Genomic DNA, 26324 nt, shown 5'->3' with positions numbered 1-26324 from the left:
TTCTGGCCACATGCTACAAGGCCCTCAATGACCACCATGTCCTTCTAGATGGCATAGCGAGCGAGGCCGGTACACTGTTTTGAAACCCAACATGGTCACCCCCAGTTCTGACACACCTAAGGTGGCCCACGAGATGATTGCCGAGTACACCATCAGAGCACTACTCAGGACGGTCCCACCGGCCGTACCGGCTGTGGTTTTCCTCTCTGGCAGTCAAAGCAAGGAGGAAGCAACTTTGAATTTGAATGCAATGAGATGACCAATGAACAAGTTGCAGGGAAGGAAGCTGAGGAGTATCTCGTTTTCGTTCAGCCGTGCGCTTCAGCAGAGCACGCTCCAGGTGTGGGCCAGTAAGGAGGATGAAAGCACGTGCCACCTTCCTTGCACAGTGCAAGGCCAACTCTGCAGTGACCCTCCGGACTTACGCCGGTGATGTTGCCGGTGGTGAAGGCGTGTTGGAGAGCCTCCACATCAAGGATTACAAGTATTGATCGGCATTTGAAATTTTGATGAATTTAATTTTTTTTTTTTTTTAAGTAAAGAGTTGTAAATTTCTTTTTCTCCATCAAAGATGACATTATTTTGTGTTTGATTTTTTGTTTTTGTTTTTTTAAGTTGATTTTAATAAGAGAAATGTGAAATGACTTGTGCTATTTTCTACTATAATTGGTCAACTCATTAATCTTTAATTGTTTTTTTTTATTTTATTTTTTAAGTAGAAATCATAATTTATACCTGGCAAACTGGGATTCTTTTGAGAATATAAACTTTACCAAATAGATGGAGATCTATAATGGTATTTACTGCTGTTCAAAGTCATGTACCAGTAAACTTATTTTATGCAACAAAATCAGAACAGCTGATTAGAAAAATGGAACAATTGGTAAGTTAGAAGTTTGATATTTTGAAGTGTTTGGTAAATAGTCTTTTTACATTTTGAAAACATTGTAGTAGTTTACTTCTGTTACTGTTAGTAATAAATTGTGCTGACAGTTTTTCAATAAAAAAATAAAAAATAAAACTTGTTATGTTGTGTAACTGGTATATTCTACAAATTAAGCTCTTCTAATTTATTCGGTTAACAGAGAATGCATATTTTATCTTATTTTTGTTTTAATTTTTCTATTTATTATTGTTTTAATATTTTTGCTGGTATTTATTGTCAAATTAAATAGGGCAACTCCTATTTGGGCCATTGACCAGCCCATTAATGGGTTCAGCCGAGCCCATTAAGCAACAAAAGAGAAAAGATACAGTAGTGGCTCGCCTCTAGGGCAACTCCTATTTGGCTCGCGGCTCGTGGCTCGCCTCTAGCTCGCTCGGTAGTGGATCGAGCTGTTAACGAGCGAGCTCGGTTCAGGCTCGGGCCAAAATAAATGAGCTGAGCCAGGAGTCAGCTCGGCTCGTTAAGCTACAGTGAATTTAGGGTTTAGTCTCGTATAATTTTAAGCCCAGTTCCACTTTCAAAGGCGCAATTATGCAAAATTGATATATTTTTGGTTTGAGAAGAAATGATATGGGCTTCAGTTACTTGAAGATATGCCTGCTGAATGATTTCTTAAATTTTTTGAATGAGCTTTCTTATTTTTATATTTTTGAATTTGTATAATAGTAGCCCAATAAAACCTAGCGAGCCAGCTCGTCAGCTCGCGAGCTAGCTTGGACTGGCTTGTCACGAGCGAGCCAGGGATTTTAGGCTCAATTGACCTAGGTCCAGCTCGCTCGGTCCAGAATCGGGCCAAAATAAACGAGCCGAGCTAAGGCCCAGCTCGGCCCGAGCCAGCTCATTTACACCACCACGTTCCTCCATCGTAAAAACGGGTGCCCATTTTTAAAGCAACAATTTCTTGATATATAGCACAATAAAATTTTAGAGACGAAAATACCCCTGCTCTTATTTACACAGCACAGTCCTTTGAAAAAACTATTACGAAAATTTGATTTACTTTTGTTATTATTATGAAATTGTAAGTTTTGCATACTTGTCAGATAACTTAATTTTTTTGATAATCTCTGATTTAAATATAGTTGGGACGAAACGGGTCACGGATCAAGAGGGTTAAAAGGCACAAAAGACAGATAGGGACGCAAGGCTGTGCTATGGAAATAAGAATAGGGGCATTTTCGTTCCTAAAATTTTATTGTGTTGTATACCAAGGATTTAGTGCTGTAAAAATGGGCACCCGTCTTTTGTGTGATCCGTGACCCGTTTCTTCTCAACTATATTTAAATCAGAAATTATCAGAAAAATTCAGTTATCTGACAAGTATGTAAAACTTACAATTTCATAATAGTAACAAAAGTAAATCAAATTTTCGTAATAGTTTTTACGCAAAGCTGTGCTGTGTAAATAAGAGCAAAGGTATTTTCGTCCCTAAAATTTTATTGCGCTGTGTATCAAGGAATTTGTGCTTTAAAAATGGGCACCCGTAAAAACCTGCGCCGCCTGTTGTATCAAAAAAGAAAAAGAAAAAGAAAAGAAAAAGGAAAACCATGGTTTCCCATATTTTAAAGAGAGCAATCTTCTCCTCTTTCTTCTCTCCTCCCCAATACCATTTCCATTACCATTACCATTACCACCATCTCCTCCGCTCTCCTCTTTCAACACAAACCCATCCCAAGGAGTTGCCCTTTATTGCCGACTATCTCATCTCCTCCTTTGGCTTCTCTCTCGATCGAGCGCTCAAGCTTGCGGCAGGCAGTAATCTTAAGGCGATCAAGTCCCCGGCACGGCCTGAAGCAGTGGTAAAGTTCCTAACTGACACTGGCTTATCCCATTCTCAGATCAAATCTGTTGTTTCATCACGGCCAGCTCTTCTGGGATCCAATGTGGATAAGACCCTGAAACCAAAGGTGCGTGAAATGATAGAAGAGGGGATCCCTGGAGAAGTACTGGTTCAATTGATCCGATACAACCCTGTTGTACTTCAATTGAAAGAAACTCTTGCACGCCTAATGTTCTGGAGAGATTTTGTCGGGAACGACGACAAGGCTTTGTTGAAGGTTATTTCAAGGAATCCTTTCCTAATCTCATCGCGTATTGAGAATCATATTCTTCCCAGATTAAATTTACTGAAAGAATATGGATTGTCCAATGGAGATATGGTTTCATTGTTAGGGGGAAGCCGCTGTTTTTACCGTAACCTCGATTCTATAAGGCAGATATTTGATCTAATTGAGGAGCTGGGGATTCCGAGGGGATCCAGGATGTTTCTATGGGGGTTAGAGGCTATCGCTGATTTGAACATAGATAAAATTAAAAGAAATGCAGAGTTCTTTAAGAACACATATGGCTGGTCACAGGAAGAGGTTTGTGCTGCCTTCCGGAAGTACCCTCCGGTACTCAAATATTCAGAGGAGAAAGTGAGTTCGAGTATGAACTTTCTTATCAGTAAAGCTGGGATTGAGGCGAGGAGCATAGCTTCAAAACCGCGGTTACTCGGGTGTAGCTTAGAAAAGGTAATGATCCCGAGGTATACTGTACTGAGTACACTGCAAAGCAAGGGACTGATGAAAAAGTGCAGTTTTTTCAGTGCTTGTTTGGCTTCTGAAAGGCGCTTCCGCGAGATCTATGTGATGCCGTATGAGAAGGATGTGCCCGGGCTCGGTGAAGCTTATGCTGCTGCTTATGGTGGGAAAGTGCCAGTCTGACTATTGTTCTTCCAGGGAAGAAATTATGTGTATCCGTTTACAGTTGTAAATTTGGTAACAGCTGATACTAAACTAGCTAGGCTTCTATTATTTTGTAATTTTAGTTTTTGTTGAATTATTTTATGTAGTCATTAGAAGCTTGTATATCTTAACTGGTATCTCTTTGGTTCCAGTATCATTTCAGTTGGATATTGGATATTCTCAATTTCTATTCTTCTAATTTATTTGCTGTATCTTTATCTTTTTCATTTTATTTGCAAATGTCACTTTTTAATAAAGGGATATTTGCTGTTTTCTAACCTCTATTTGTTTTTTGACATTTTTGGCTCCAGATCTGATATGGGTAATATATTATTTGGCAGTTGTGCATATATTAGCACAGAATAAGAATCATTATTAAAAATAAAATCTAATTGATATTACTAATGGGACCTATACTGGTAAAATATATTGTACCTTGAGTGAGGCTATGGTAATATGCATTGTACAGATTGGAGAAGTGCCTAACAAATGAAATATATTGTTCCTTGAGCAAGCATGCAACTTACATCGGCACACCCAGCAAGGGAATCTTAGTGGCCGATTAATCAACCAGCACGATCAGCAAGCGCCCGGTGGACATTAACGTGGAGAACATTGAGGAGAACCGCCGTAACCTACATGAATTTGAATACTAACTAGGAATGCTTCTATTATATTGCAATATTAATTTTTGTTGAATTATTTTTTCTAGTCATTAGAAGCTTGTAGTTCTTAACTGTACCTCTTAATTGGTTCCAGTATCAGTTCAGTTGGATATTGTAGTATTCTCAGTTCCATTCTTCTAATTTATTTGTTGTATCTTTATCTTTTTCATTTTATTTGCAAATGTCACTTTTTAATAAAGGGATTTTTGCTGTTTTCTAACCTCTATTTGTTTTTTGACATCTTGGGCTCCAGATCTGATATGGGTAGTATTTTATTTGGCAGTTGTGCATATATTAGCACAGAATAAGAATCATTATCAAAATAAAATCTAATTGATATTTCTTATGGATCCTGTACTGGTAAAATATATATTGTATCTTGAGTGAGGCTATGGTAATATGCATTGTACAGATTGGAGAAGCACCTAACAAATGAAATATATTGTTCCTTGAGTGAGCATGCAACTTACATCGGCACACCCGGCAAGGGAATCTTAGTGGCCGATTAATCAACCGGCACGATCAGCAAGCGCCTAGCAGACATCACCGTGGAGAACCACCTAACAAATAAAATGGACAAGTATTTGAATAAAAAAAAAAAACTTTATTATGTTGTGTAACTGGTATATCCTACAAATTAAGCTCTTCCCATTTATTATTTGTTCAAGCAGATTCTGTATATGTTATCTTATTTTGGTTTTAATTTTGATATTTATTATTGTGCGGATGCAATATATTAATTTGTACAGATTAAGTAAATTGACTGATTGTATTATTATAAGTTTGTGCGGATACAATATACAAAGGGCAGTTTGATCTTTAACATATCATCTCATACAACAATATATATTTTATACAATTTATGCTTTCAGTCTTTATCTTTCATATGCTGAACAGGTACTTAATGTAATGCAATTGCTAATTAATAATTAGTGTTCTATATATTTGATTGTAATTGCAACAGTCGAAATAATAATTAGAGTTCTATATATTTGATTGTATGTTTAAATTTTATATACTCAGAATCTGATATATATTTTTTAGTTTGAACTTTGACAATAATAACAGGTTTTATTTTGGATATTAGTCTTCGGCTTTGAATTTTTAGCTAATGAAATTTGTTTTTGGGATATTATCATGGCAACTTTCTTTTTGAACTTATAATTTTACTATTTGACCCAAGAACAATTATCTTTGACATCCAATTTGATGTTTTTTTGTCCAATTTCTTTTTGGAAGCGCACAGTTTCTGAGTTCTGACACAGACTCTTTGATATCCACTTTGCACTATTTTATGTAGATGGGTAACACAATTTATAATTCATGACCTTAGATGCATTGGTTTTGGTTAAACAAACCAAGCAAGTATTACCGTACCAGTTCCAACTTAATTTTGGTCCAAGAGAGAAGGATATATATATTTTTTGGTTGAAAGGCTGTAGGGGATTGCATTGATCCAACAATATACAAGATAGCTATTGCATAGGTTTTTTTTGATTAAAATAAAAATATGAAAATCTATACATTGAGCTACTTGTAAGATCATTTAATTTGTTATGTCAAAAAAGAACAGATACATGAGGTTAGAAAATGCAAATTGGTCTATTCGCGCCCAATTAACAAGTAGGTGGACCTTCTGATTTTCTTCTTTGAAAATGTAGACATAGGGGGTGCCGATTTACTTGAACATGTCGGATCACAGCAAATAAGCCACTCCTTAGCAAATTATAGGGGGTAATAATATGGGCTGGTACATAATGGAAATAATAACTTGGAGCAAGAGCATCATATAATTAAGTTCCCATTTCAAAAGATTAACTTGGAAATAGCTAATAATAAACAGTTCCATAAGAAAAAATTAAAATTGTACCCTTGGTATGATGGTTTTTGTTGCCCATATTTTTCTTCCATGCCTTAACCTGGTATTCTGTGAAGTTGATATTGGTCTGTACCTCATTCCTGAGCTTGTTATATCCCTACCTTGTGGTATACTGCCCTCTGACACTAAACCTGATTAACTGGTCACCAATAAGGGGTTGTGCGTTTGGCTTAACTGCTGTGTTCTCAATTTCTGTGAGCGCCTCTTGGCCCGTTAATTCTTTGATTCTCTCCTCATTCCAATTTTCTGTTTCCTGGTCAAATAAGTCCGCCGCTGCCGCATACCTTTGCTCATTGGTACTGATTATTTCCAGGTCAAATACCAGGGTTTATTCAATACACCAATACTTGTACCTTCACCTATATGCCACAGTTGACAGTACATCATCTTGAAATAAAATTTTCAGCTGCTTCACTGTTCAACCTAATGCACTATATCCCCCAGTATTACTGTTACCCCAAAGCCCTACAGACCTCAATCCAGAGCCAATCCTGATTCCCTGCTATCTGCCCAGACCAATTTTAGGAGTGCTTCATTGAAAGTTTTTATACTACTATATTGCATCTACCCAAACTTAAATTACAATCAGTCAGCTTAATTTGTACAAATTAATATATTGTATCCGCACAATAATAAATAGAAAAATTAAAACCAAAATAGGATAAAATATGCATTCTGTGTCAACAAATAATAAATTGGAAGGCTTAATTTTTAGGATATACCAGTTGCACAACATAATAATTGAAAGACTGTCAGCCCATTTTATTACTAACAGAAGTAAACTACAGCAATGTTTTCAAAATGTAAAAAGACTATTTACCAAACACTTCAAAATATCAGCATTTTAGCAGTTGTCACACTTGTAGCATTTTGGTACCGGGTAGTTTGGACACCGAGTAGCTTTGTTTAATTAATTGTATTAAACAGATGTTAGGAACTGGGTAGTTTAGATACCGGCTTTTGAGTTATGTACGCAGCAGCTATCAGGAGTAGCTTTTTACCAGCAACCGCTGCTGCGTTTTTATTCACTTAAAAAAAAAAGGTACAAGCTTCTAATGACTAGAAAAATAATTCAACAAAAACTAAAATTACAAAATAATAGAAGCCTAGCTAGTTTAGTATCAGGCTATCAGCTGTTACCAAATTTACAACTGTAAACTGATACACATAATTTCTTCCCTGGAAGAACAATAGTCAGACCGGCACTTTCCCACCATAAGCAGAAGCATAAGCTTCACCGAGCCCAGGCACATCCTTCTCATACGGCATCACATAGATCTCGCGGAAGCGCCTTTCAGGAACCAAACAAACTTTGAAAAAACTGCACTTTTTCATCAGTCCCTTGCTTTGCAGTGTACTCAATACAGTATACCTCGGGATCAATACCTTTTCTAAGCTACATCCGAGCATCCGCGGTCGTAAAGCTATGCTCCTTGCCTCAATCCCAGCTTTACTCATAAGAAAGTTCATATGCGACTTCACATTCTCCTCTGATAATCTGAGTACCACAGGGTGCCTGCGGAAGGCAGCACACACCTCTTCCTGTGACCAGCCATATGTGTTCTTGAAGAACTCTTCACTGCTTTTAATTTTACTTTTGCTGTAACTACCGATTGCTTTTAAACCACAGAGAAACATCCTAGATCCCCTCGGAATCCCCAACTCCTCAACTAGATCGAGTATCTGCCTCATAGAATCGAGGTGACAGCAAAAGCAGCTTCTTCCCCCTAACAATGAAACCATATCTTCATTCGACAATCCATATTCTTTCAGTAAATTTAATCTGGGAAGAATATGCTTGTCAATGCGCAAATTGAATAGGAAATGATTCCTTGAAATCATCTTCAATAAAGCCTTGTCATTGTTCCCGACAAAATCTCTCCAAAACAGGAGGCACGCAGGGCTGTCTTTCAATTGAAGTGCACCCGGGTTGTATCGGATCAATTGAACCAATACTTCTCCAGGGATCCCCTTTTCTACCATTTCACGCACCTTTGGTTTCAAGGTCTTATCCACATTGGCTCCCAAAAGAGCTGGCCGTGATGAAACAACAGATTTGATCTGAGAATGGGATAAGCCAGTGTCAATTAGGAACTTTACCACTGCTTCAGGCCGTGCCGAGGACTTGATTGCCGTAAGATGACTGTTCGCGGAGGCCTTGAGCGCTCGATCAAGAGAGAAGCCGAAGGAGGAGATGAGATAGTCGGCAATAAAAGGCAACTCCTTGGGATGGGTTTGTGTTGAAAGAGGAGAGCGGAGGAGATGGTGGTAATGGTATTGGGGAGGAGAGAAGAAAGAGGAGAAGATTGCTCTCTTTAATTGAGAAGAAAGATGGGAACACATGGTTGGATTAATTGCGAAATTGTGAAATTGTTTTCTTGTGATTGATGAAGACAGATAAGCATTCCTACAATTAATATAATAATTTACAGCATAAGAGTACAGCAAATTAAAACAACTAATTTCTCCTAAATTTGAAGAATTGCTACCTCAAAGGTACAACCATCGATCTAGGGTTTACCATCAGCGAAGAAATGTCTTCGATAAGAGAATAACAAGAGCGATGCGATTGAGATTACTTACAAGAGATAGAGGAAGCCGAGGTAGTGCTTGCGACTTGTGAGCTGAGAGAGGAGCGGCGGCAGGTTTGCTGCTTGTGAGCTGAGAGACTGAAGTTGCGCCAACTCTTGAGATGGCTTTCGGCTAGAAAAGAGGAATGGGCTTTTATTGGGCCGGATTATACATAGAGAATTGGGCCGGATTATACATAGAGCACTTTCTGAAATAACATCTCTATTGAAAGAATTTGACAACGTCTATTCAACACTAGAGTAAAAATTAAGATGATGTCACAAGTGTATCCAATCCTGCGCCGCCTTTGCCTTTATCATGTGTTCCCAACTTCCCATCTTGTTTTAAAGAGAGCTATCTATTCCTGTTTCTTTCTTCTCCCCAATGCCATTACCAGTATCTCCTCTGATTTCCTCTTTCAATCCAAACACAGCCCAAGGAGTTGTCTTTTATTGCTGACTATCTCATCTCCTCCTTTGGCTTCTCTCTCAATCGAGCGCTCGAGGCCTCCGCGAACAGTTATCTGACGGCGATCAAGTCCCAGGCACAGCCTGAAGCAGTAGTGAAGTTTCTAACTGACACTGGCTTATTCCATACTCAGACCAAATCTTTTGTTTCACTCCGATCAGATCTTCTGAGATACGATGTGGATAAGACTCTAAGACCAAAGGTGCGTGAATTGATGAAAAAGGGGATCGCTGGAGAAGTACTTGTTCAAATGATCCGATACAACCCGGTTGTACTTCAATTGAAAGACACTCTTGCATGCCTACTGTTCTGGAGATATCTTGTCGGGAACGACGACAAGGCTTTGTTGAAGATTATATTGGATACTTTTGGAATGAAGCGGTGTTTAATGGGATGAGAGATTTGGTAATGAAGCATCCGTTGGTGCTTAAAACACACAAGGTCGCAATAATAAGGTAGTGAATGTGTGATCTTCAAATCCTTGAAAGAGGCAAGTCCTCAATTTTTTTTATATATCTGGCACCTTCGTCGTTGATTCCTTATAGTCTGCCTTTGTATGATATTTGGTCCAAATGAAATAAGAAAAGAGATAGAGATAGTGTACTATATATACAGGTATGTAGTGGTCATGATCCATCAGAAAAGTAATAGCTGGTATTATTATTATGAAAAACTCAAATAATGTATCAAATGCTGAAATTTTGATCCTGCTGTACTGTACAGGTGTTGTATTGACATTATATTACTCTAAATCAAAGAATCAAAACATTTACTGGTACTTAATATATCGAGATAGTTTGATAATATATCTCAAATTCTCAAATAACAGTAGTAACTTGCCAATTGTTTGTCAAACCAGTACAGATATATTATTTTCCACACAGTCTTGTACACAGCTTTTCATGTATTAAATGCAGAAAAATCGAGTTCCAAGTGTGGATTCTTCGAAATAATCTTCAACAAAGTGTTGTCGTTTTTCCTGACAAAATCTCTCCAAAGTAGGGTTACAGGAGGCATGCGGTGGTGTCTTTCAATTGAAGTGCAACTGGGCTGTATCAGATCATTTGAACCAGTACTTTTCCAGGGATCCCCTTTTCCATCATTTCACGCACCTTTGGTCTTAGGGTCTTATCTGCATTGGATCCCAAAAGAACATATTTGATCTGAGAATGGGATAAACCAGTATCAATTAGGAACTTTACCACTGCTTCAGGCCGTGCCGGGAACTTGATCACTGTAAGATGACTGTCTGCCGTGGCCTTGAGCGCTCAATCAACAGAGAAGCCAAAGGAGGAGAAGAGATAGTCGGTAATAAAAGGCAACTCATGAGGCTGGGTTTGGGTTGAAAGAGGAGAAAAGAAAGAGGAGTAGATTGGTCTCTTTCGTTTCTAGCACAATAGGCGGCAAGGGTTTTCTGACAGGTTGAGTCGCCAGTGGATTTTGAGAGTTTTGACATTTTGACTGAATAAACTTAGTTGGGGGAATTTTATGCATATCTCAAAATCTTCAATATTATGTATTTTTTTCCCAAAAATTTGTAATACAATATTTTTACTTTAAAATTAAAAATTAGCTCCCATGTACCATCTCTATGGCTTTCTGTATGTTTTCAAAACAGTGGCCACAAGAGAGCTGTGCTACAAATAGAACTGACTAAAGAGAGAAAATAATATAATCTTTTTGTGGGATTTCTGTAATTGGCAGCTCATAGCCTCTTTTTTCTCTTAGATAGATGTAACCTTTGAATATCTTCTCTTATCTCGAAGTATATATATTAGCTCACCATGGCCCCACCAAAACTCATAAAAATTGATGTTAAAAAGATAAATCAAACTCATCAAGGAGTCCGACAAAACACAGGCTACCTTCCAATGGTGATATTAAACCTTAAATATTCAAAAATGTAATCTATAAGAGAAACAAATGTAATCCAGTGTTGTTAACTCGTTCAAACTCTCAAAGGAAGGAGGTATAGACCCGTTAAGCCTATTATGAGACAAATCCAAACTTTCTAGTTTACCTAAATGTCACTAAATTAGCTGGTATCCTTCCTTGTATCATGTTATATTAAGAGATTTCAGGTCTTTGAGGTTACACAGTTCAATTGGTATTATATCCAAAAACCCGTTTCTTGACAGATCCAAATTTGCATAGGTACTGACCCGAGGCCCCGCAATGCCCCTTCCCAATAAATGGTAATATCAGATATATCAATTGAGAATGTAAATAGGTCAGATATTGAGAAATCAAGGTTTTCAATGAATTGCACGGTGTTCAGTTTACCCGGTAACGGACCGGTAAAATTTATTACCCGATAGTGCAAGACTTCTTATTTCCGACCCAAAACTCACCAGCACCTCCCAGTAAAAACCGTTCTCTGACAAGTCAACATATTCAAGATAAGTATCAGGCCCGGATTGCGGGAAGGAATCACCTGAAAATTGGTTTTCTGACAGGTTAAGAACTAAGAGTAGGTATATGTTGGTAATGGATGTGGGTATGGGACCCATTAGGTTGTTACTGCTCAATAAGAGGATCATGATAGTAGAAGCATTGGCTATGTTTTCTGGTAGATGGCCACTGAGACTGTTTCTAAAAACATCTAGAACATAAGAGGGTTTTTTAATTGAAGAGATTTGAGGGTATTGACCCGGTATGGTTGTTATCGGATATTATAAAACTCCCAATTTGCAGCCCGGTAAGCCATGGTGGTATAGACATGGTTAGCTGGTTTTCAATTAGGTCGAGAAAGTCGAGTTCTTTTTTATTTGATAACCAAGCAAGTATAGACCTAGTAAGCCCACATGTTTTCTAGGCTGAATAGCAGCTTGTGAACTGCTGTGGTTGAAGATCTTACTGTGCGATTTTGGTATAAATTAATCATGAAAAACTGATGCAATTAGACTCTAATGTGATAACCAATCAACATCAATCACATATTGCAGTCAATCAATCATGTGTTTCATTAGAGAACTATACATATCGAGATTGATTAATGTGTTATCCATGAGTGAATTTAACGCAAAGACATTTATTTTGTTCCAACATAATTCCAAATTGATTAATGTGTTAACCGTTTTGCCATGTTGTCAAGCAGTTAAGTTGGGCATTTGCAAATCCTCATGCTCCAACTTGAGGGGGGACTATTGAGCACATAATAAGATCCTATTCTCTATTCTAGTTACCACTAGACTAGCTGTAGCTGGATGGTGTTGATTTGAGAGACCGGCAGGCGGCAGCTACCGTATGGACTTAATTTTTTACAATTGAACCATAAATGAAATACTGTAACAGGTATGGAGAGTAGCACACCTGGTGGCAGAATGTGCAAATGTGCTAAAATTATGTGACAGGTACACAATGGTATGGAAGGTAGCAAGAGAGGCGGTACATGATATGCACATACTGGCAAACTGGGCCAGAAGAACAGGAAGATGTTTTACACGAGAAATTGGGGAAGCAACCACCTTGAGTTTCACCCTTCAACAGACTCCCAATTCACAGTTTATTTCAATTAATGGATGTCAGGTATCGGGTAGTTTGGACACCGGGTAGCTTTGGTTAATTAATTGTATTAAACAGATGTTAGTAACTGGGTAGTTTAGATACTGGTTTTGAGTTCTGTATGCAGCAGCTATCAGGAGTAGCTTTTTACCAGCAACTGCTGCTGCGTTTTTATTTCAGTTTTTACTTTATCTTTAATTGTAACATGACATTATAAATTTAATCCCAGCACCTAAGGGCACTTCAAAATATAATGACTAGAAAAATAATACAACAATAACTAAAATTACAAAATAATAGAAGCCTAACTAGTTAGTATCAGCTGTTACCAAATTTAGAACTGTAAACTGATACACATAATTTCTTCCCCAGAAGAACAATAGTTAGACCGGCACTTTTTTACCATAAGCAGCAACATAAGCTTTGCTGAGCCCAGGCACATCCTTCTCGTACGGCACGACATAGATCTCGCGGAAGCGCCTTTCAGAAGGCAAACAAGCACTGAGAAAACTGCACTTTTTCTTGATTCCCTTGCTTTCCAGTGCACTCAGTACAGTATACCTCGGGATCAATACCTTTTCTAAGCTACACCCGAGTAGCCGTGGTCGCAAAGCTATGCTCCTTGCCTCAATCCCAGCTTTACTCATAAGAAAGTTCATACTCAACTTCACTTTCTCCTCTGAATACACGAGTACATGAGGGTATTTTCGGAAGGCAGCACACACTTCTTCTTGTGACCAGCCATATGTGTTCTTGAAGAACTCTGCATTGCTTTTAATTTTACCTTTGCTATAATTACCGATCGCTTTTAAACCATATAGAAACATTCTAGATCCCCTCGGAATCCCCAGCTCCTCAATTAGATCGAGCATCTGCCTTAAAAAATCCAGCTTACGGCCCAAGCAGCATCTTCCTTCTAACAATGAAACCATATCTCCATTCGACAATCCATATTCTTTCAGTAAATTTATTCTCGGAAGAATATGCTTGTCAATGCACCATATGAATAGGGTAGGATTCCTCAAAATAATCTTCAACAAAGTCTCATTGTTGTTCCCGACAAAGTTTCTCCAAAACAGGAGGCGCGCAGGGGTATCTTTCAATTGAAGTACAACCGGGCTGTATCGGATCAATTGAACCAGAACTTCTCTAGGTATCCCCTTTTCCACCATTTCACGCACTTTTGGTCTCAAAATCTTATCCACATTGTATCCCAGAAGATCTGGTCGGAGTGAAACAACAGATTTGATCTGAGTATGCGATAAGCCAGTGTCAGTTAGAAACTTCACAAGTGCTTCAGGCCGTGCTGAGGTCTTGATCGCCTTAAGATTCTTGTCTGCCGCAGCCTTGAGCGCTCGATTGAGAGAGAAACCAAAGGAGGAGATGAGATAGTCGGCAATAAAAGGTAAGTCCTTTGGCTGGGTTTGGGTTGAAAGAAGAGAGCTGAGGAGACGGTGGTAATGGTGTTGGGGAGGAGAGAAGAAAGAGGTGTAGATTGCTCTCTTTAATTGAGAAGAAAGATGGGAACACATGGTCCGATCAGAAAGAGACTGTTAACTAATACCAAGTGGAGGTGAGAAAAATGTGAAAAACCTCGGCGAAGGCGACGATGGACTTGTTTCGTTTTTCTTTCGTTATTTGGTTTTGGTAATCGGTAGAACAGGCGGCGCAGGTTTTTCCGACAGGAGGGAGGCGCTAGAGCAGGCTGAGATGATTTTGAGGGTTTTGACATTTTGACTGGATGAACTTGTTTAAATTAGAGCGCAGGGCGTTCCGATGAGCTTGGAGATTCGTGCGACGATAGGTCTTCCGTTAACAGTCCGTCTCTTCTCTTTCCGTTAACGAATTCCTTTCAATTTCAATCGAGCAACTGAGGCAAACTGTGAACATGACTCTGCTAAAACAGGAGGAGAGGTGTTTTGTGGTAGTCGCATCTCTGTATGAAATCAGAATAATGTTTTTACCACAAAACACATAAGCTCCAGCCTCCAGCCTCTAGATTGTTTTGAACTGTTAGATATTTTAACGTAACAGTTTTGACTTCATACAACGCACAAATATAGAATTAAAACAACACTGCGTGTAATTTATGCTCTGTTTGAAATCAAAATATAGAATTAAAATAACACTACGTGTAATTTATGCTGTGATTGCAATCAAAATTGCTATGTTAAAGTCTTTCATCCCTCTTTAATGTCAAAATTCAAGGGATTTGGTTTTTTTTGGAGAATTTCTTTAATATATATTTTTTTTAGTTTGATATAGGTTCAGTTTATTTTTCAAAAAATTTACATAAAGACTTAAAAATAATTAAACAAAAGAAAACAATGTGTATATATATCAACTACATCTTTTGGGATTTTTTTTGGAATTTTCCAATATTCTTTTTAATTATGTTAAATTTGTTACCATTTCCTTTTTTTGAGCCAAAATGATGAAAATAGTGAAAATTTAAGGAAAAAATCATAAATTTCTCGTTGCAACAAAATTAGAAGATTATTTTAATTAAAATGATAAAACAATATTTTCCTTATTCTTTTCTAATTTAAAGAGTTTAAACAATATTTTAATTAAAACGATCTATTATAACATGTTTAATAGTCGCATCAAATAAAGATGATCTGCATCATACTTTGAAGTGGTTGCGGCATGACAAGCGGGCCCATATGTGGCCCACTTTGACCACCAAACTAAATCAATGTGTGACACGTGGGCTAAGGTTTTATAAATCATTGATTAGCCTTGGTGCTACTCAAGATTCAAATCATTGTACACATGTTCCACCTTCGATTCGGCAATTTTTTTTTGTTAATAGAATATTTGAAAATAATATAGGACAATAGATATATTGTTTTTAGATTTTGATTCCATAGAAAGAATCAGTAAATTAAAAAATTTAAATAACTGATCACCGTACTTCTCAATATGTACTTAAATGTTAAAAAAAATATAACATCGGTGATTGAAATGTAAGTAGACGTTAACGTGCTCAACTACTTACTCACAATCATTATCATGAGTACAACTAATTATCTTTAAAATTTTCACAGCAGAATTAAGAATCATTTAAATCAAATCAAAGACCTTAGAAATCATAGTCTCCACGTATAAATCAATCAAACAGAATACATACATTTATTCATAGTAAACTGTAGAACAATATTTTGAAACGTTTTTCGTAAATCGTCAGAAGAACTGTAAAGCGATTTCTCTCATCTTTCTCTTTCTAAGCAATGACAACTTGTTCTTTATGAAATATTGATAAATAGAGGATCAACCTTACTGTTAGAATATATATATATATATATATATATATACACCTGTCATTGAAGCAATAATTATAGGGGAGATAAATCTGGAACATGATGGATACTCTGTACATTCTGTGGATAATAGTGCATGAGTCAAAGGATGCAATTATCTACAACTTGCGCACCCTTTAAATTAGTTTGTATGCACCCTTTAATCAACATATCAATATGCACTGATTCTTGCGCACCTTTTAATCATCTGTTATTATCCCTTTTATTAAACCTTTGAATAATAGCGCACCCTGTCAGATTATATATAAAATAGGCCATTTAATTACCCCAAATAAGTCAGCTCATTAATGTTTTATTTTGGGCCACAGCCACATAATTTTTATTTCCTTACATGATAAATGACTAATACAACTTTTTGAATTCTATGCAGTTAAAAGCAAAAATGAGAGTAAAAGTGAAAACGAAAGTAAGAAAACAAGTTCATTTTTAAAGACTATTCCTGGTTCAATATCTTCAAACGTCTTTTGATAGATGTCACTTTCTCCTCAATTTTGTTAATGCAAAGTCAGAATTGCTTATCAGATTTCAGCACAAATTGTTAGTGTAAATTTCATAAAGATAAAATAAAATATGCAAAAACAATTAAAGTCTGAACCTACCATAGGCCACAATGATGTACAATCCCACTAGTCATTTCAGTTATTAGTATTTATCATTTAATGCATAAGACCGTAAAAAGCTGAATTTTGAATCGTTTATAAAATCATATCTTGGCCTTGGGGTTATCAAAATAGAAAAGTGTTTTTTAACATGAAATCAAATCTTGGACAAATATCTCATTTTCTTAATTGAACGTCTGCAAATTAATCGTAGTCGGTAGTACGCACTAGTCCCTAAAACCAGATTTCTTTTTTATAAACTATAAATAAAAAATAGAATTTTAGAGAACCAATTTGATCGATTGATCTTTTACAAAAACTAAACTATAAGCTACACATAATTCTGATAAATTCAAAGGTTATAACATATATTAATGTATGAGATATTCGATCATAAAAGGTGCCAGGTACCTTCACCGTCGTCATCTTGAAAATACAACTCAAGTTCTTCATTTGAATCCTCTTCATCATCTATCAGTTCGTCAAACTCCTCGTCTGAGAAGGCCCAAAACCCATCTTTCATACACCTTTTTGTCTAGGCAGCTTGTAATTTTACTTTAACAACAAAATGTGAATAGGCCTGGAGAAATGCATTCAAAAATGTACTTCACAATTCAAGCAGATCGCTTGATAATTACCAGATCTGAATAATGTGAACGCTTAGCAATTAAATTTATGTTAATTTTTAAAAATTTCATAACAGCTGTATAGCAATTAAATATAATTGCTAAAATGGAGATGCTCTTAATCTTTCATTTGCTGAAAAGCTGTGTATAAGATTGTACTGGTTTGGCAACAATCAGCAAGTTACTACTGTTATTTGAGAATTTGACATATATGTCAGCTGTACCAGAGGGGTGGCCGTCTAAGCTATCAAACTATCTAGATATGTTAAGTACCAGTAAATGTTTTGGATTCTTTGATTTAGACTAATATAATGTCAATACAACACCTGTACAGTACAACAGGATCAAAATTTCAGCATTTGATACATTATTCTGAGTATTTCATAATAAGAATACCAGCGCTATTGATTTCTGATGGATCACGACCACCAGACAAAGAATGAAGGTGCCAGATGAATACAAAAATTGAAGACTTTCAAGGATCTGCAGATCACACATTGAAAAATATTATAAAAACCTTCTCTGACAGCTTTGTCACTATCACAAATTCTCTATTATTGCTACCTTGTGTGTTTTAAGCACCAACGGATGCTTCATTACCAAATCTCTCATCCCATTTAACACCGCTTCATTTGAAAAGTATATAAAAAAAAAATTATAACAAGTTGCTAAATCAAAAATTCCCAAAACAAAATCAATTTCACGGTGTTGTTTCAACTTTTTTAGAATTGGCTTTGTACACAGCCTACAACAAACCAATTCTTGTATTTTTCTAATCCAAACTCACAACAAACAGCAAACAATAAAAAAATATAATTTAAATACCTGAGTGGTAGTCTCACCATCGGTGCCGGCAATCGCAATGGTGCCCATGTCAACCTCAATTCCTGGCAAGACGCCGTTCTCATTTAACACATCAACAAAAAGTTTACCATCCTTAGTCTCGTGATAGAGGATGCCACCACTGATGCACTCAAGAGCACCAGGTGTCAAGAAGAGAAGCTCACATAGGTTGCGGCGATTCTCCTCGATGTTATCCACGTTGATGCTCACTAGGTGCTTGCTGATCGTGCCGGTTGATTCATCGGCCACTAAGATTCCCTTCCCGGGTGTGCCGATGTAAGTTGCATGCTCGCTAGGTGCTTCTCCAATCTGCACTATGTATACTACCATAGCCTCACTGAAGGTACAATATATTTTACCAGTATAGGACCCGTAGGCAATATCAATTATATTTTATTTTAATAACGATTCTTATACTGTGTTAATATATGCACAGCTGCCAAATAAAATATTATCCTTATCAAATCTGGAGCCCATGTTGTCAAAAAACAAAAAGAGGTTAGAAAACAGCAAATGTCCAAACAAAATAAAAAAGAGAAAGATACAGCAAATAAATTAGAAGAATGGAATTGAGAATCCCCAATATCCAACTGAAATGATAGTGGAACAAAGAGGTACCAGTTAAGAACTACAAGATTCTAACGACTAGAAAAAATAATTGAACAGAAACAAAAATTACAACATAATAGAAACCTAGCTAGTTAATATCAGCTGTTACCAAATTTAGAACTGTAAACTGATACACATAATTTCTTCCCCATAAGAACAATAGTTAGACTGGCGCTTTTCCACCATAAGCAGCAGCATAAGTTTCACTGAGCCCAGGCACATCCTTCTCATACGGCACCACATAGATCTCGCGGAAGCGCCTTTCAGAAGCCAAACAAGCATTGGAAAGACTGCACTTTTTCTTCAGTCCCTTGCTCTGCAGAGTACTCAGTACAGTATACCTCGGGATCAATACCTTTTCTAAGCTACACCTGAGTAACCGCGCTTTTGAAGCTATGCTCCTTGCCTCAAACCCAGCTTTACTCATAAGAAAGTTCATCTTCGACCTCACATTCTCCTCTGATAATTGAAGTACCCCAGGGTATTTCCGGAAGGCTGCACAAACCTCTTCCTGTGACCAACCATATGTGTTCTTGAAGAACTCTGCATTGCTTTTAATTTTACCTATACAGAAATTAGCCATTGCCTTTAACCCATATAGAAACATCCCAGATCCTCTCGAAATCCCCATCTCCTCAATTAGATCGAGTATCTGACTTATAGAATCGAGGTGATAGCAAAAGCAGCTTCTTCCCTCAAACAATGAAACCATATCTTTATTCGACAATCCATATTCTTTCAGTAAATTTAATCTGGGAAGAATATGCTTGTCAATGCGCAAATTGAATAGGAAAGTATTCACCGAAATAATCTTCAACAAAGCCTTGTCATTGTTCCCGACAAAATCTCTCCAAAACCGGAGGCGCGCAGGGACGTCTTTCAATGCAAGTGCACCCGGGTTGTAACGGATCAATTGAACCAGTACTTCTCCAGGGATCCCCACTTCCATCATTTCACGCACCTTTGGTTTCAGGGTCTTATCCACGTTGGATCCCAGAAGAGCTGGCCGGAATGAAACAACAGATTTGATCTGAGAATGGGATAAGCCAGTGTCAGTTAGGAACTTTACCACTGCTTCAGGCCGTGCCGAGGACTTGATCGCCCTAAGACTACTGTTCGCGGAGGCCTTGAGCGCTCGATCGAGAGAGAAGCCGAAGGAGGAGATGAGATAGTCGGCAATAAAAGGCAACTCCTGGGGACGGGTTTGGGTTGAAAGAGGAGATCTGAGGAGACGGTGGTAATGGAAATGGTAATGGTATTGGGGAGGAGAGAAGAAAGAGGTGTAGATTGCTCTCTTCAATTGAGAAGAAAGATGGGAACACATTGTCCGATCAGAAAGATGTGAAAACCCTCGGCGAAGGCGACGATGGACTTGTTTCGTTTTTCTTTCTTATTTGGTAATTGGTAGAACAGGCGGCGCAGGTTTTTCCGACAAGAAGAGCCTGAGATGATTTCGAGGGTTTTGAGTTTTGACATTTTTTCGACAGGTGGATAAGCTTATTTAAATTAGAGCGCAGGGCGTTCCGTTGCGCTTAGAGATTCGTGCGACGAGAACAGAGATAATTGTTCTCCCTTCGATTGGGCAATTTTTTTTAATAGAATATTTGAAAATAATACAGGACAATCGAAAGATTGTTTTGTTATTTGATTCCATAGAAAGAATCAATAAATTTAAATATTTAAATAATTAATTATCTTTTTTTTAATATTTACTTAAATGTCAAAAAAAATGACATCAATAATTGAAAGATAAATGACTAATATAATACTTTTTGAACTATGTGCAATTGAAAGCAAAAGTGAAAGCAAAAGTAAAAAAAAAAATGTTATTTTTTAGAGTCATGGCTGGTTCAATATTTTTAAGAGGAGATACGTATATTTTTGGAATTAAGAGATGATTTTTATGAAGTTATTGTACAGATCAAAGCAGTTGGGGTTAATTTATATATTGTCTGGACGTTATGAAGAATCACAGACAGAATTTCATTTTTCCTTATGGGGTCTGCCCTTCACAGAGAATCACGTCTAGAATCACTTTAACTATTCTGCCGACAGGCCGTCATAGAGAATCACGGCCAGCCTTTTTTTCCGCATCTGGCCGTGATGGGCTATCACGGCATTTTTTTTTTCGACCTCTGGTCGTTACTATCTATCACGGCCCGTATTAATTTAATTTTTTTTCTACCTCTGGTCGTTGTGGATTGTAACGTCTAGGATTTATTTTCTATTTTTTTTCCTTGCGCGGTTCAGTTAGAATGGATGATGGTTAATTAAGCGCTAATTCTGACCATGATAAGTCATAACGTCCAGATAACGTGATAGAATACCACGTTTTCCCTCTATCTCGAAAAAAAACCCAAAAGCGTTCTCTAATCTTGATATTTATTTAATATATTTATTATTATTTATTAATAAAAAAATTCGACTCTCTCCCTCTCTCTCCCCGTCACCTCTCTCAGTACTCTCACTCTCGTTTGGTAGAGACACGCCTCTCCTCTATCTCTCAGATGATCTTGATGTTGACCCTTCTCTCTGACGCTTTCCATACTCCTCTTCATTGTTGGTAAGCACTCCCTTCCTCTCTCCCTCCCTCGTTCTCTCTGATTAGGTATAAAGTTTTTGCAAAGAGGAACTAGAATGTGAAATTAGTTGTTGCAACCGCATTGTTTGGTTATTTCTCTTAATTTGATTACTTATTGTAATTTTTTTGCTGGAATATTGTAATATATGATTAGATCATTTATATATAATGTATATTTCTTCAACAAATAGAGCACAAGTACAAAATCTAATTTCTTATTGAATTTTAAGAGAGGTTTATTTTAATTTTGTTGTTAACTTAATTTTCCATGTTCCTAAAATTCGTATATCTAGCATTCTAGTTAATTTTGAAGTACCATTTCTAATTTGTGTGATACAAAATGATTCCTATTATTCAGTTGAAGTATTTAATCTGAAATGTACAAAAAATTATGGTTAATCTAGTTGTTGGACTGTTCAGATTTAAATTGGCACAAAATTATAATATTTATATTGCCCTTCCGCTTTCTGAGATTTCATATTTCTCCCTCAATTCTTTTGATATACTATATTTGTCCTTTTAATATTACTCTTTCATATCTTACATTTTGAAGAAGGTTAAGTTTTATAATTTTGTATTTGTGTCAAATCATCAACATACTCGTTCATCTAATTCTATTCTCTCCTATTTTTTTTTTTTTATGATTTTGAAAACCTCCTTTTAATCTAGTGCCAGTGTTTGCTCTTTAGCAATGAGGACCATGCATTAATGAAATGCTATCAATTAAGCTTGGTAAGAAGATTTGTCATAAAGTGTTATTAAGAGAATGATATGAACAATTTTCTAAGTATCTGGTTAGATAATTAACAGTTTGTAAGTGTTTGATTACTTGCACTTTATTGTTCTTTTAGTCTAGTTGAGTGCATTTTTTTGTTCTTTCAGTCTGCTACACCGAATAGGGTTAACATAAATGCTATTGGCTTTAAACTATGCCAACTTACATTTTCACTATTTTTGCTTGATTTGGAGTCAGAGAGGTACTGTAAGTAGTATGTTATATTGGTTCAAAAAAGTAGGTTTGACAATTAACTTTACTTTTTAGGCTTTCTGGTCTATTTCAGCAAACTGTATCAAATATATTTCTCAGCACAGTATGTAAAATATGGTGCAGGATAATCCTTAGTTTTTGTTTTTCTTAGATTTTTTTTTTTTTTTTTTTTTTAATGTTGGACCGAGGTTTGTTGCATGGATCAAGTCTACAGGCTTGACCATTAATTATCAGAAAACAAAATAGATGCAAAGGATTGTTGATACAAATATTAGTTATTGTCACAATAACAAATAGAAACAAAAAAAATCATGAATATACAGTTCCTGCATTAAGTTTGAGAAATTATGATTTGTTGACTGATTTGATAATCTTGTTTTAAAGCTGTTCTCACTGACTGTAGATCTGTTCAAATTTTATATTCAGGTTTCTTCAGAGTGTATGCAAATTAGACGGGCTGCTCCGAACTGCATATGAATTGGACGTGCTTTTCTGAACTAATTTTAAGGGGCCTTTCGGCGACAAAGGATTAAGAGCTTAACAAGCGCTAAGGAACTGATGTTCGGTTATCTTAATCCGTGAATAAAAATTAAGAAAGAGGTATGGGTGCCTTAAAGTTCAGACAAATGTTTAAGATCCGGATAAAAAGAAGTAAAAAGAGATGTTCTTAATTCGCGTTAAGGAACCGGTGTTCATTATAATTAAGTTGCTAAGAAAGCTAAAAAAAGCAGATTAAGGCTTAATCCTTTGTAGCCGAACGGCCCCTTAGTGAACAGGCTGAGTCCGAACCGGTCTCAGTATTTGACATGATTTGGACGGGCTTTGAAGACTTCAGAAATTGAGCCGGGCTGAGTTTGAACTCAAACTCGCTCATTAGCAGGTCTAGATTGAACCCTAAATCATCACATCACACCTCAGTACCTCACTTGGTTTTGACATTTTCTCACCTCCGCCTTCGCCAAGGATTCTTCTCACCTCCTCTTCGTATTAGTTAACAGTCTCTTTCTGATCGGACCATGTCTTCCCATCTTTCTTCTCAATTAAAGAGAGCAATAGCAATCTACTCCTCTTTCTTCTCTCCTCCCCAATACCATTTCCATTTCCATTACCATTACCGCCATATCCTCCGCTCTCCACTTTCAACACAAACCCATCCCAAGGAGTTGCCTTTTATTGCCGACTATCTCATCTCCTCCTTTGGCTTCTCTCTCGATCGAGCGCTCAAGGCCTCCGCAGACAGACATCTTACGGCGATCAAGTCCCCCGCACGGCCTGATGCAGTGGTAAAGTTCCTAACTGACACTGGCTTATCCCATTCTCAGATCAAATCTGTTGTTTCACTCCGACCAATTCTTCTGGGATCCAATGTGGATAAGACCCTGAGACCAAAGGTGCGTGAATTGATGGAAAAGGGGTTCAATGGGGAAGTACTGATTCAATTGATCCGATACAACCCGGCTGCACTTATATTGAAAGACACTCTTGCACGCCTACTGTTTTGGAGAGATTTTGTCGGGAACAATGACAAGGCTTTGTTGAAGATTATTTCTAGTAATTTTTACCTAATCTCATTGCACATTGAGAATCATATTCTTCCGAAAATAAATTTACTGAAAGAATATGGATTGTCAAATGGTGATATGGTTTCATTGTTCGGTAGAAGAAGCTGCTGTAGCTGTAACCTGGTTTATTTAAAGCAGATACTCGATCTAATTGAGGAGCTGGGGATTCCGAGGGGATCCAGGATGTTTCTATGGGGGGTAGATGCTATTGCTGGTTTAAACATAGGTAAAATTAAAAGCAATGCAGAGTTCTTCAAGAACACATATGGCTGGTCACAGGAAGAGGTTTGTGCTGCCTTCCGGAAGTACCCTGTGGTACTTCAATTATCAGAGGAGAATGTGAGATTGACTATGAACTTTCTGATTAGTAAAGCTGGGTTTGAGGCAAGGAGCATAGCTTTACGACCGCGGATACTCGGGTGTAGCTTACAAAAGGTGTTGATCCCAAGGTATACTGTACTGAGTACACTGCAAAGCAAGGGACTGATGAAAAAGTGCAGTTTTTTCAATGCTTGTTTGGCTTCTGAAAGGCGCTTCCGCGAGATCTATGTTATACCGTATGACAAGGATGTGCCTGGGCTTGGCGAAGCTTATGCTGCTACTTATGGTGGAAAAGTGCCGGTCTGACAATTGTTCTTCTGGGGAAGATATTATGTGTATCAGTTTACAGTAACTGTAAACTTGATAACAACTGATATTAACTGGCTAGGCTTCTATTATTTTGTAATTTTAGTTTTTGTTGAATTATTTTTCTAGTCATTAGAAGCTTGTAGTTCTTAACTGGTACCTCTTTGTTCCACTATCATTTCAGTTGGATATTGGGGATTCTCAATTCCATTCTAATTTATTTGCTGTATCCTTCTCTTTTTCATTTTATTTGCAAATGTCACTTTTTAATAAAGGGACATTTGCTGTTTTCTAACCTCTTTTTATTTTTTGACAACTTGGGCTGTGCATATATTAACACACAACAAGATTTGGTATGCATAATATTTTATTTGGCAGCTTGCTGTTTTCTAACCTCTTTTTAATAAGATTTGTTTTTTGACAACATGGCCTCCAGATCTGATATGCATAATATTTTATTTGGCAGCTGTGCATGTATTAATTTATTAACACAGAGTAACAATCATTATTAAAATAAAATCTAATTGATATTACCTATAGGTCCTATACTGGTAAAATATATTGTACCTTGAGTGAGGCTATGGTAATAATAATATGCATGGTGCAGATTGGAGAAGCGCCTAACGAGCATGCAGCTTACATTGGCACACCTGTGAAGGGAAACTTAGCTGACATGATAATTAAAACAATAATTTTGTGATAAATTATGGCAATAATTGCAACTGCTGACAAATCAATTAACAATTACAATTAGAAAAAGAAAAAGAGGAATATGTACTCTATATAAACCCAAGTTTGGGAATGAATGAATCAGGTTTTGAAATATAATTTTATCTACAAGTGCAATGAAAGGTTTGGTGTTGTAGGTTAAACTGAAATGTGCTTTTAAAAATTGTAGGTTAATTCAATCTAAACTGAAAGTTGGTTAAGGCTTAATTGGTTTATAACTTTAAATTGAACTTGATTACATAATACAGTGCCCAATGGCTAAGTGTTTCTGGATGGTGTGAAAACAGTTATTAGTATGAGTGAGAAGGTAACATCTAAGGGCAACTCATACACTGTTGTGGTACTGGTACTGATACTGGTATCAATGCCCTATTCACCCACTCCAAAGCATTACAAGAGTAAACAAGGCTCAAAAGTGTGTTGATTTAGTTCTTGTATAATTGTTCTAAATGATCATTCAATGTTTTTTTTTTTAAGACAAAATTGCCTTTTTTTTTCTTCTTTAGAGCAAAAGAGAAAGATGAATAATAATCATGACAAAGTCCTGATAACTTGGATTTGCTTTACCAAGACTGACTAGATGAAGCAAAGCTTATTAAGACATTTTGTAAATGACTCTGGACAAAATTTTGTAAATTAATTTATGTGATTGCTGTGTGTACAACTTGGAGCAAAGATGAAGTAATAAATGTTGTCAACCAGCTTCATACTCTATCGTGTCATTATGTTTTACTCGCCTAGTTAAGGCTGCTAAATGAACTTGTATTCTCTGTATAAGACTAAGCTGCACAAATGATAATTATACTTCTGTGTTCATTTTTTTTTTCTGACAAAACTATGCACAAGTAATTCGTACATTACTCAATTATACTTCAGTGTTTTTTTTGTGTCTTATTAACACCACTTATAGATGCCATAATTACGTACAATACTCAATAAAATGAAAAAGTAACATTTGCAAATAAAATGAAAAAGAGAAAGATACAGCAAATAAATTAGAAGAATGCAATTGAGAATCCCCAATATCCAACTGAATTGATAGTGGAACAAAGAGGTACCAGTTAAGAACTACAAGCTT

At 36.7% G+C, this 26324-nt stretch overlaps 2 protein-coding genes and 1 long non-coding RNA gene across 5 annotated transcripts; 2 read left to right on the top strand and 1 right to left on the bottom strand.

Annotated features, from left to right (window-relative positions):
- Positions 1-2463: 2463 nt before the first annotated feature.
- Positions 2464-24744, top strand: LOC144561399 (transcription termination factor MTERF8, chloroplastic-like). Its single transcript, XM_078310368.1, has 2 exons — positions 2464-3731; positions 24600-24744. The coding sequence occupies exon 1, from the start codon at positions 2494-2496 to the stop codon at positions 3649-3651; it is 1158 nt and encodes a 385-aa protein (XP_078166494.1). The 5' UTR covers positions 2464-2493; the 3' UTR covers positions 3652-3731; positions 24600-24744.
- LOC144552557 (uncharacterized) lies at positions 9116-10834 on the top strand. 2 transcript variants are annotated; one of them, XR_013511168.1, is made up of 2 exons: positions 9116-9710; positions 10258-10834. It is a non-coding gene; the product is annotated as an uncharacterized LOC144552557 (long non-coding RNA). The 2 variants fall into 2 exon arrangements; XR_013511176.1 differs by having other exon boundaries at positions 10173-10834.
- LOC144561374 (transcription termination factor MTERF8, chloroplastic-like) lies at positions 18108-20212 on the bottom strand. Of its 2 annotated transcripts, none has more exons than XM_078310350.1 (2): positions 18869-20212; positions 18108-18459 (listed from the first exon to the last, which is right to left on the bottom strand). In XM_078310350.1, the coding sequence occupies exon 1, from the start codon at positions 20081-20083 to the stop codon at positions 18923-18925; it is 1161 nt and encodes a 386-aa protein (XP_078166476.1). In that variant the 5' UTR covers positions 20084-20212; the 3' UTR covers positions 18108-18459; positions 18869-18922. The 2 variants fall into 2 exon arrangements, with proteins under 2 accessions (XP_078166476.1, XP_078166468.1); XM_078310342.1 differs by lacking the exon at positions 18108-18459 and adding an exon at positions 18693-18778 and having other exon boundaries at positions 18844-20212.
- Positions 24745-26324: the final 1580 nt, after the last annotated feature.

Source organism: Carex rostrata, chromosome 1 (genome assembly GCF_964058835.1).
Source record: "Carex rostrata chromosome 1, lpCarRost1.2, whole genome shotgun sequence".
NCBI classification, from domain to species: Eukaryota; Viridiplantae; Streptophyta; class Magnoliopsida; order Poales; family Cyperaceae; genus Carex; species Carex rostrata.
This window is presented reverse-complemented; position numbering and strand designations above follow the sequence as displayed.

Bases quoted from the DNA above. Each gene is read 5' to 3' on its own strand.
- LOC144561399 (XM_078310368.1), top strand. From the start codon at position 2,494: ATGGTTTCCCATATTTTAAAGAGAGCAATCTTCTCCTCTTTCTTCTCT.
- LOC144561374 (XM_078310350.1), bottom strand. From the start codon at position 20,083: ATGTGTTCCCATCTTTCTTCTCAATTGAAGAGAGCAATCTACACCTCT.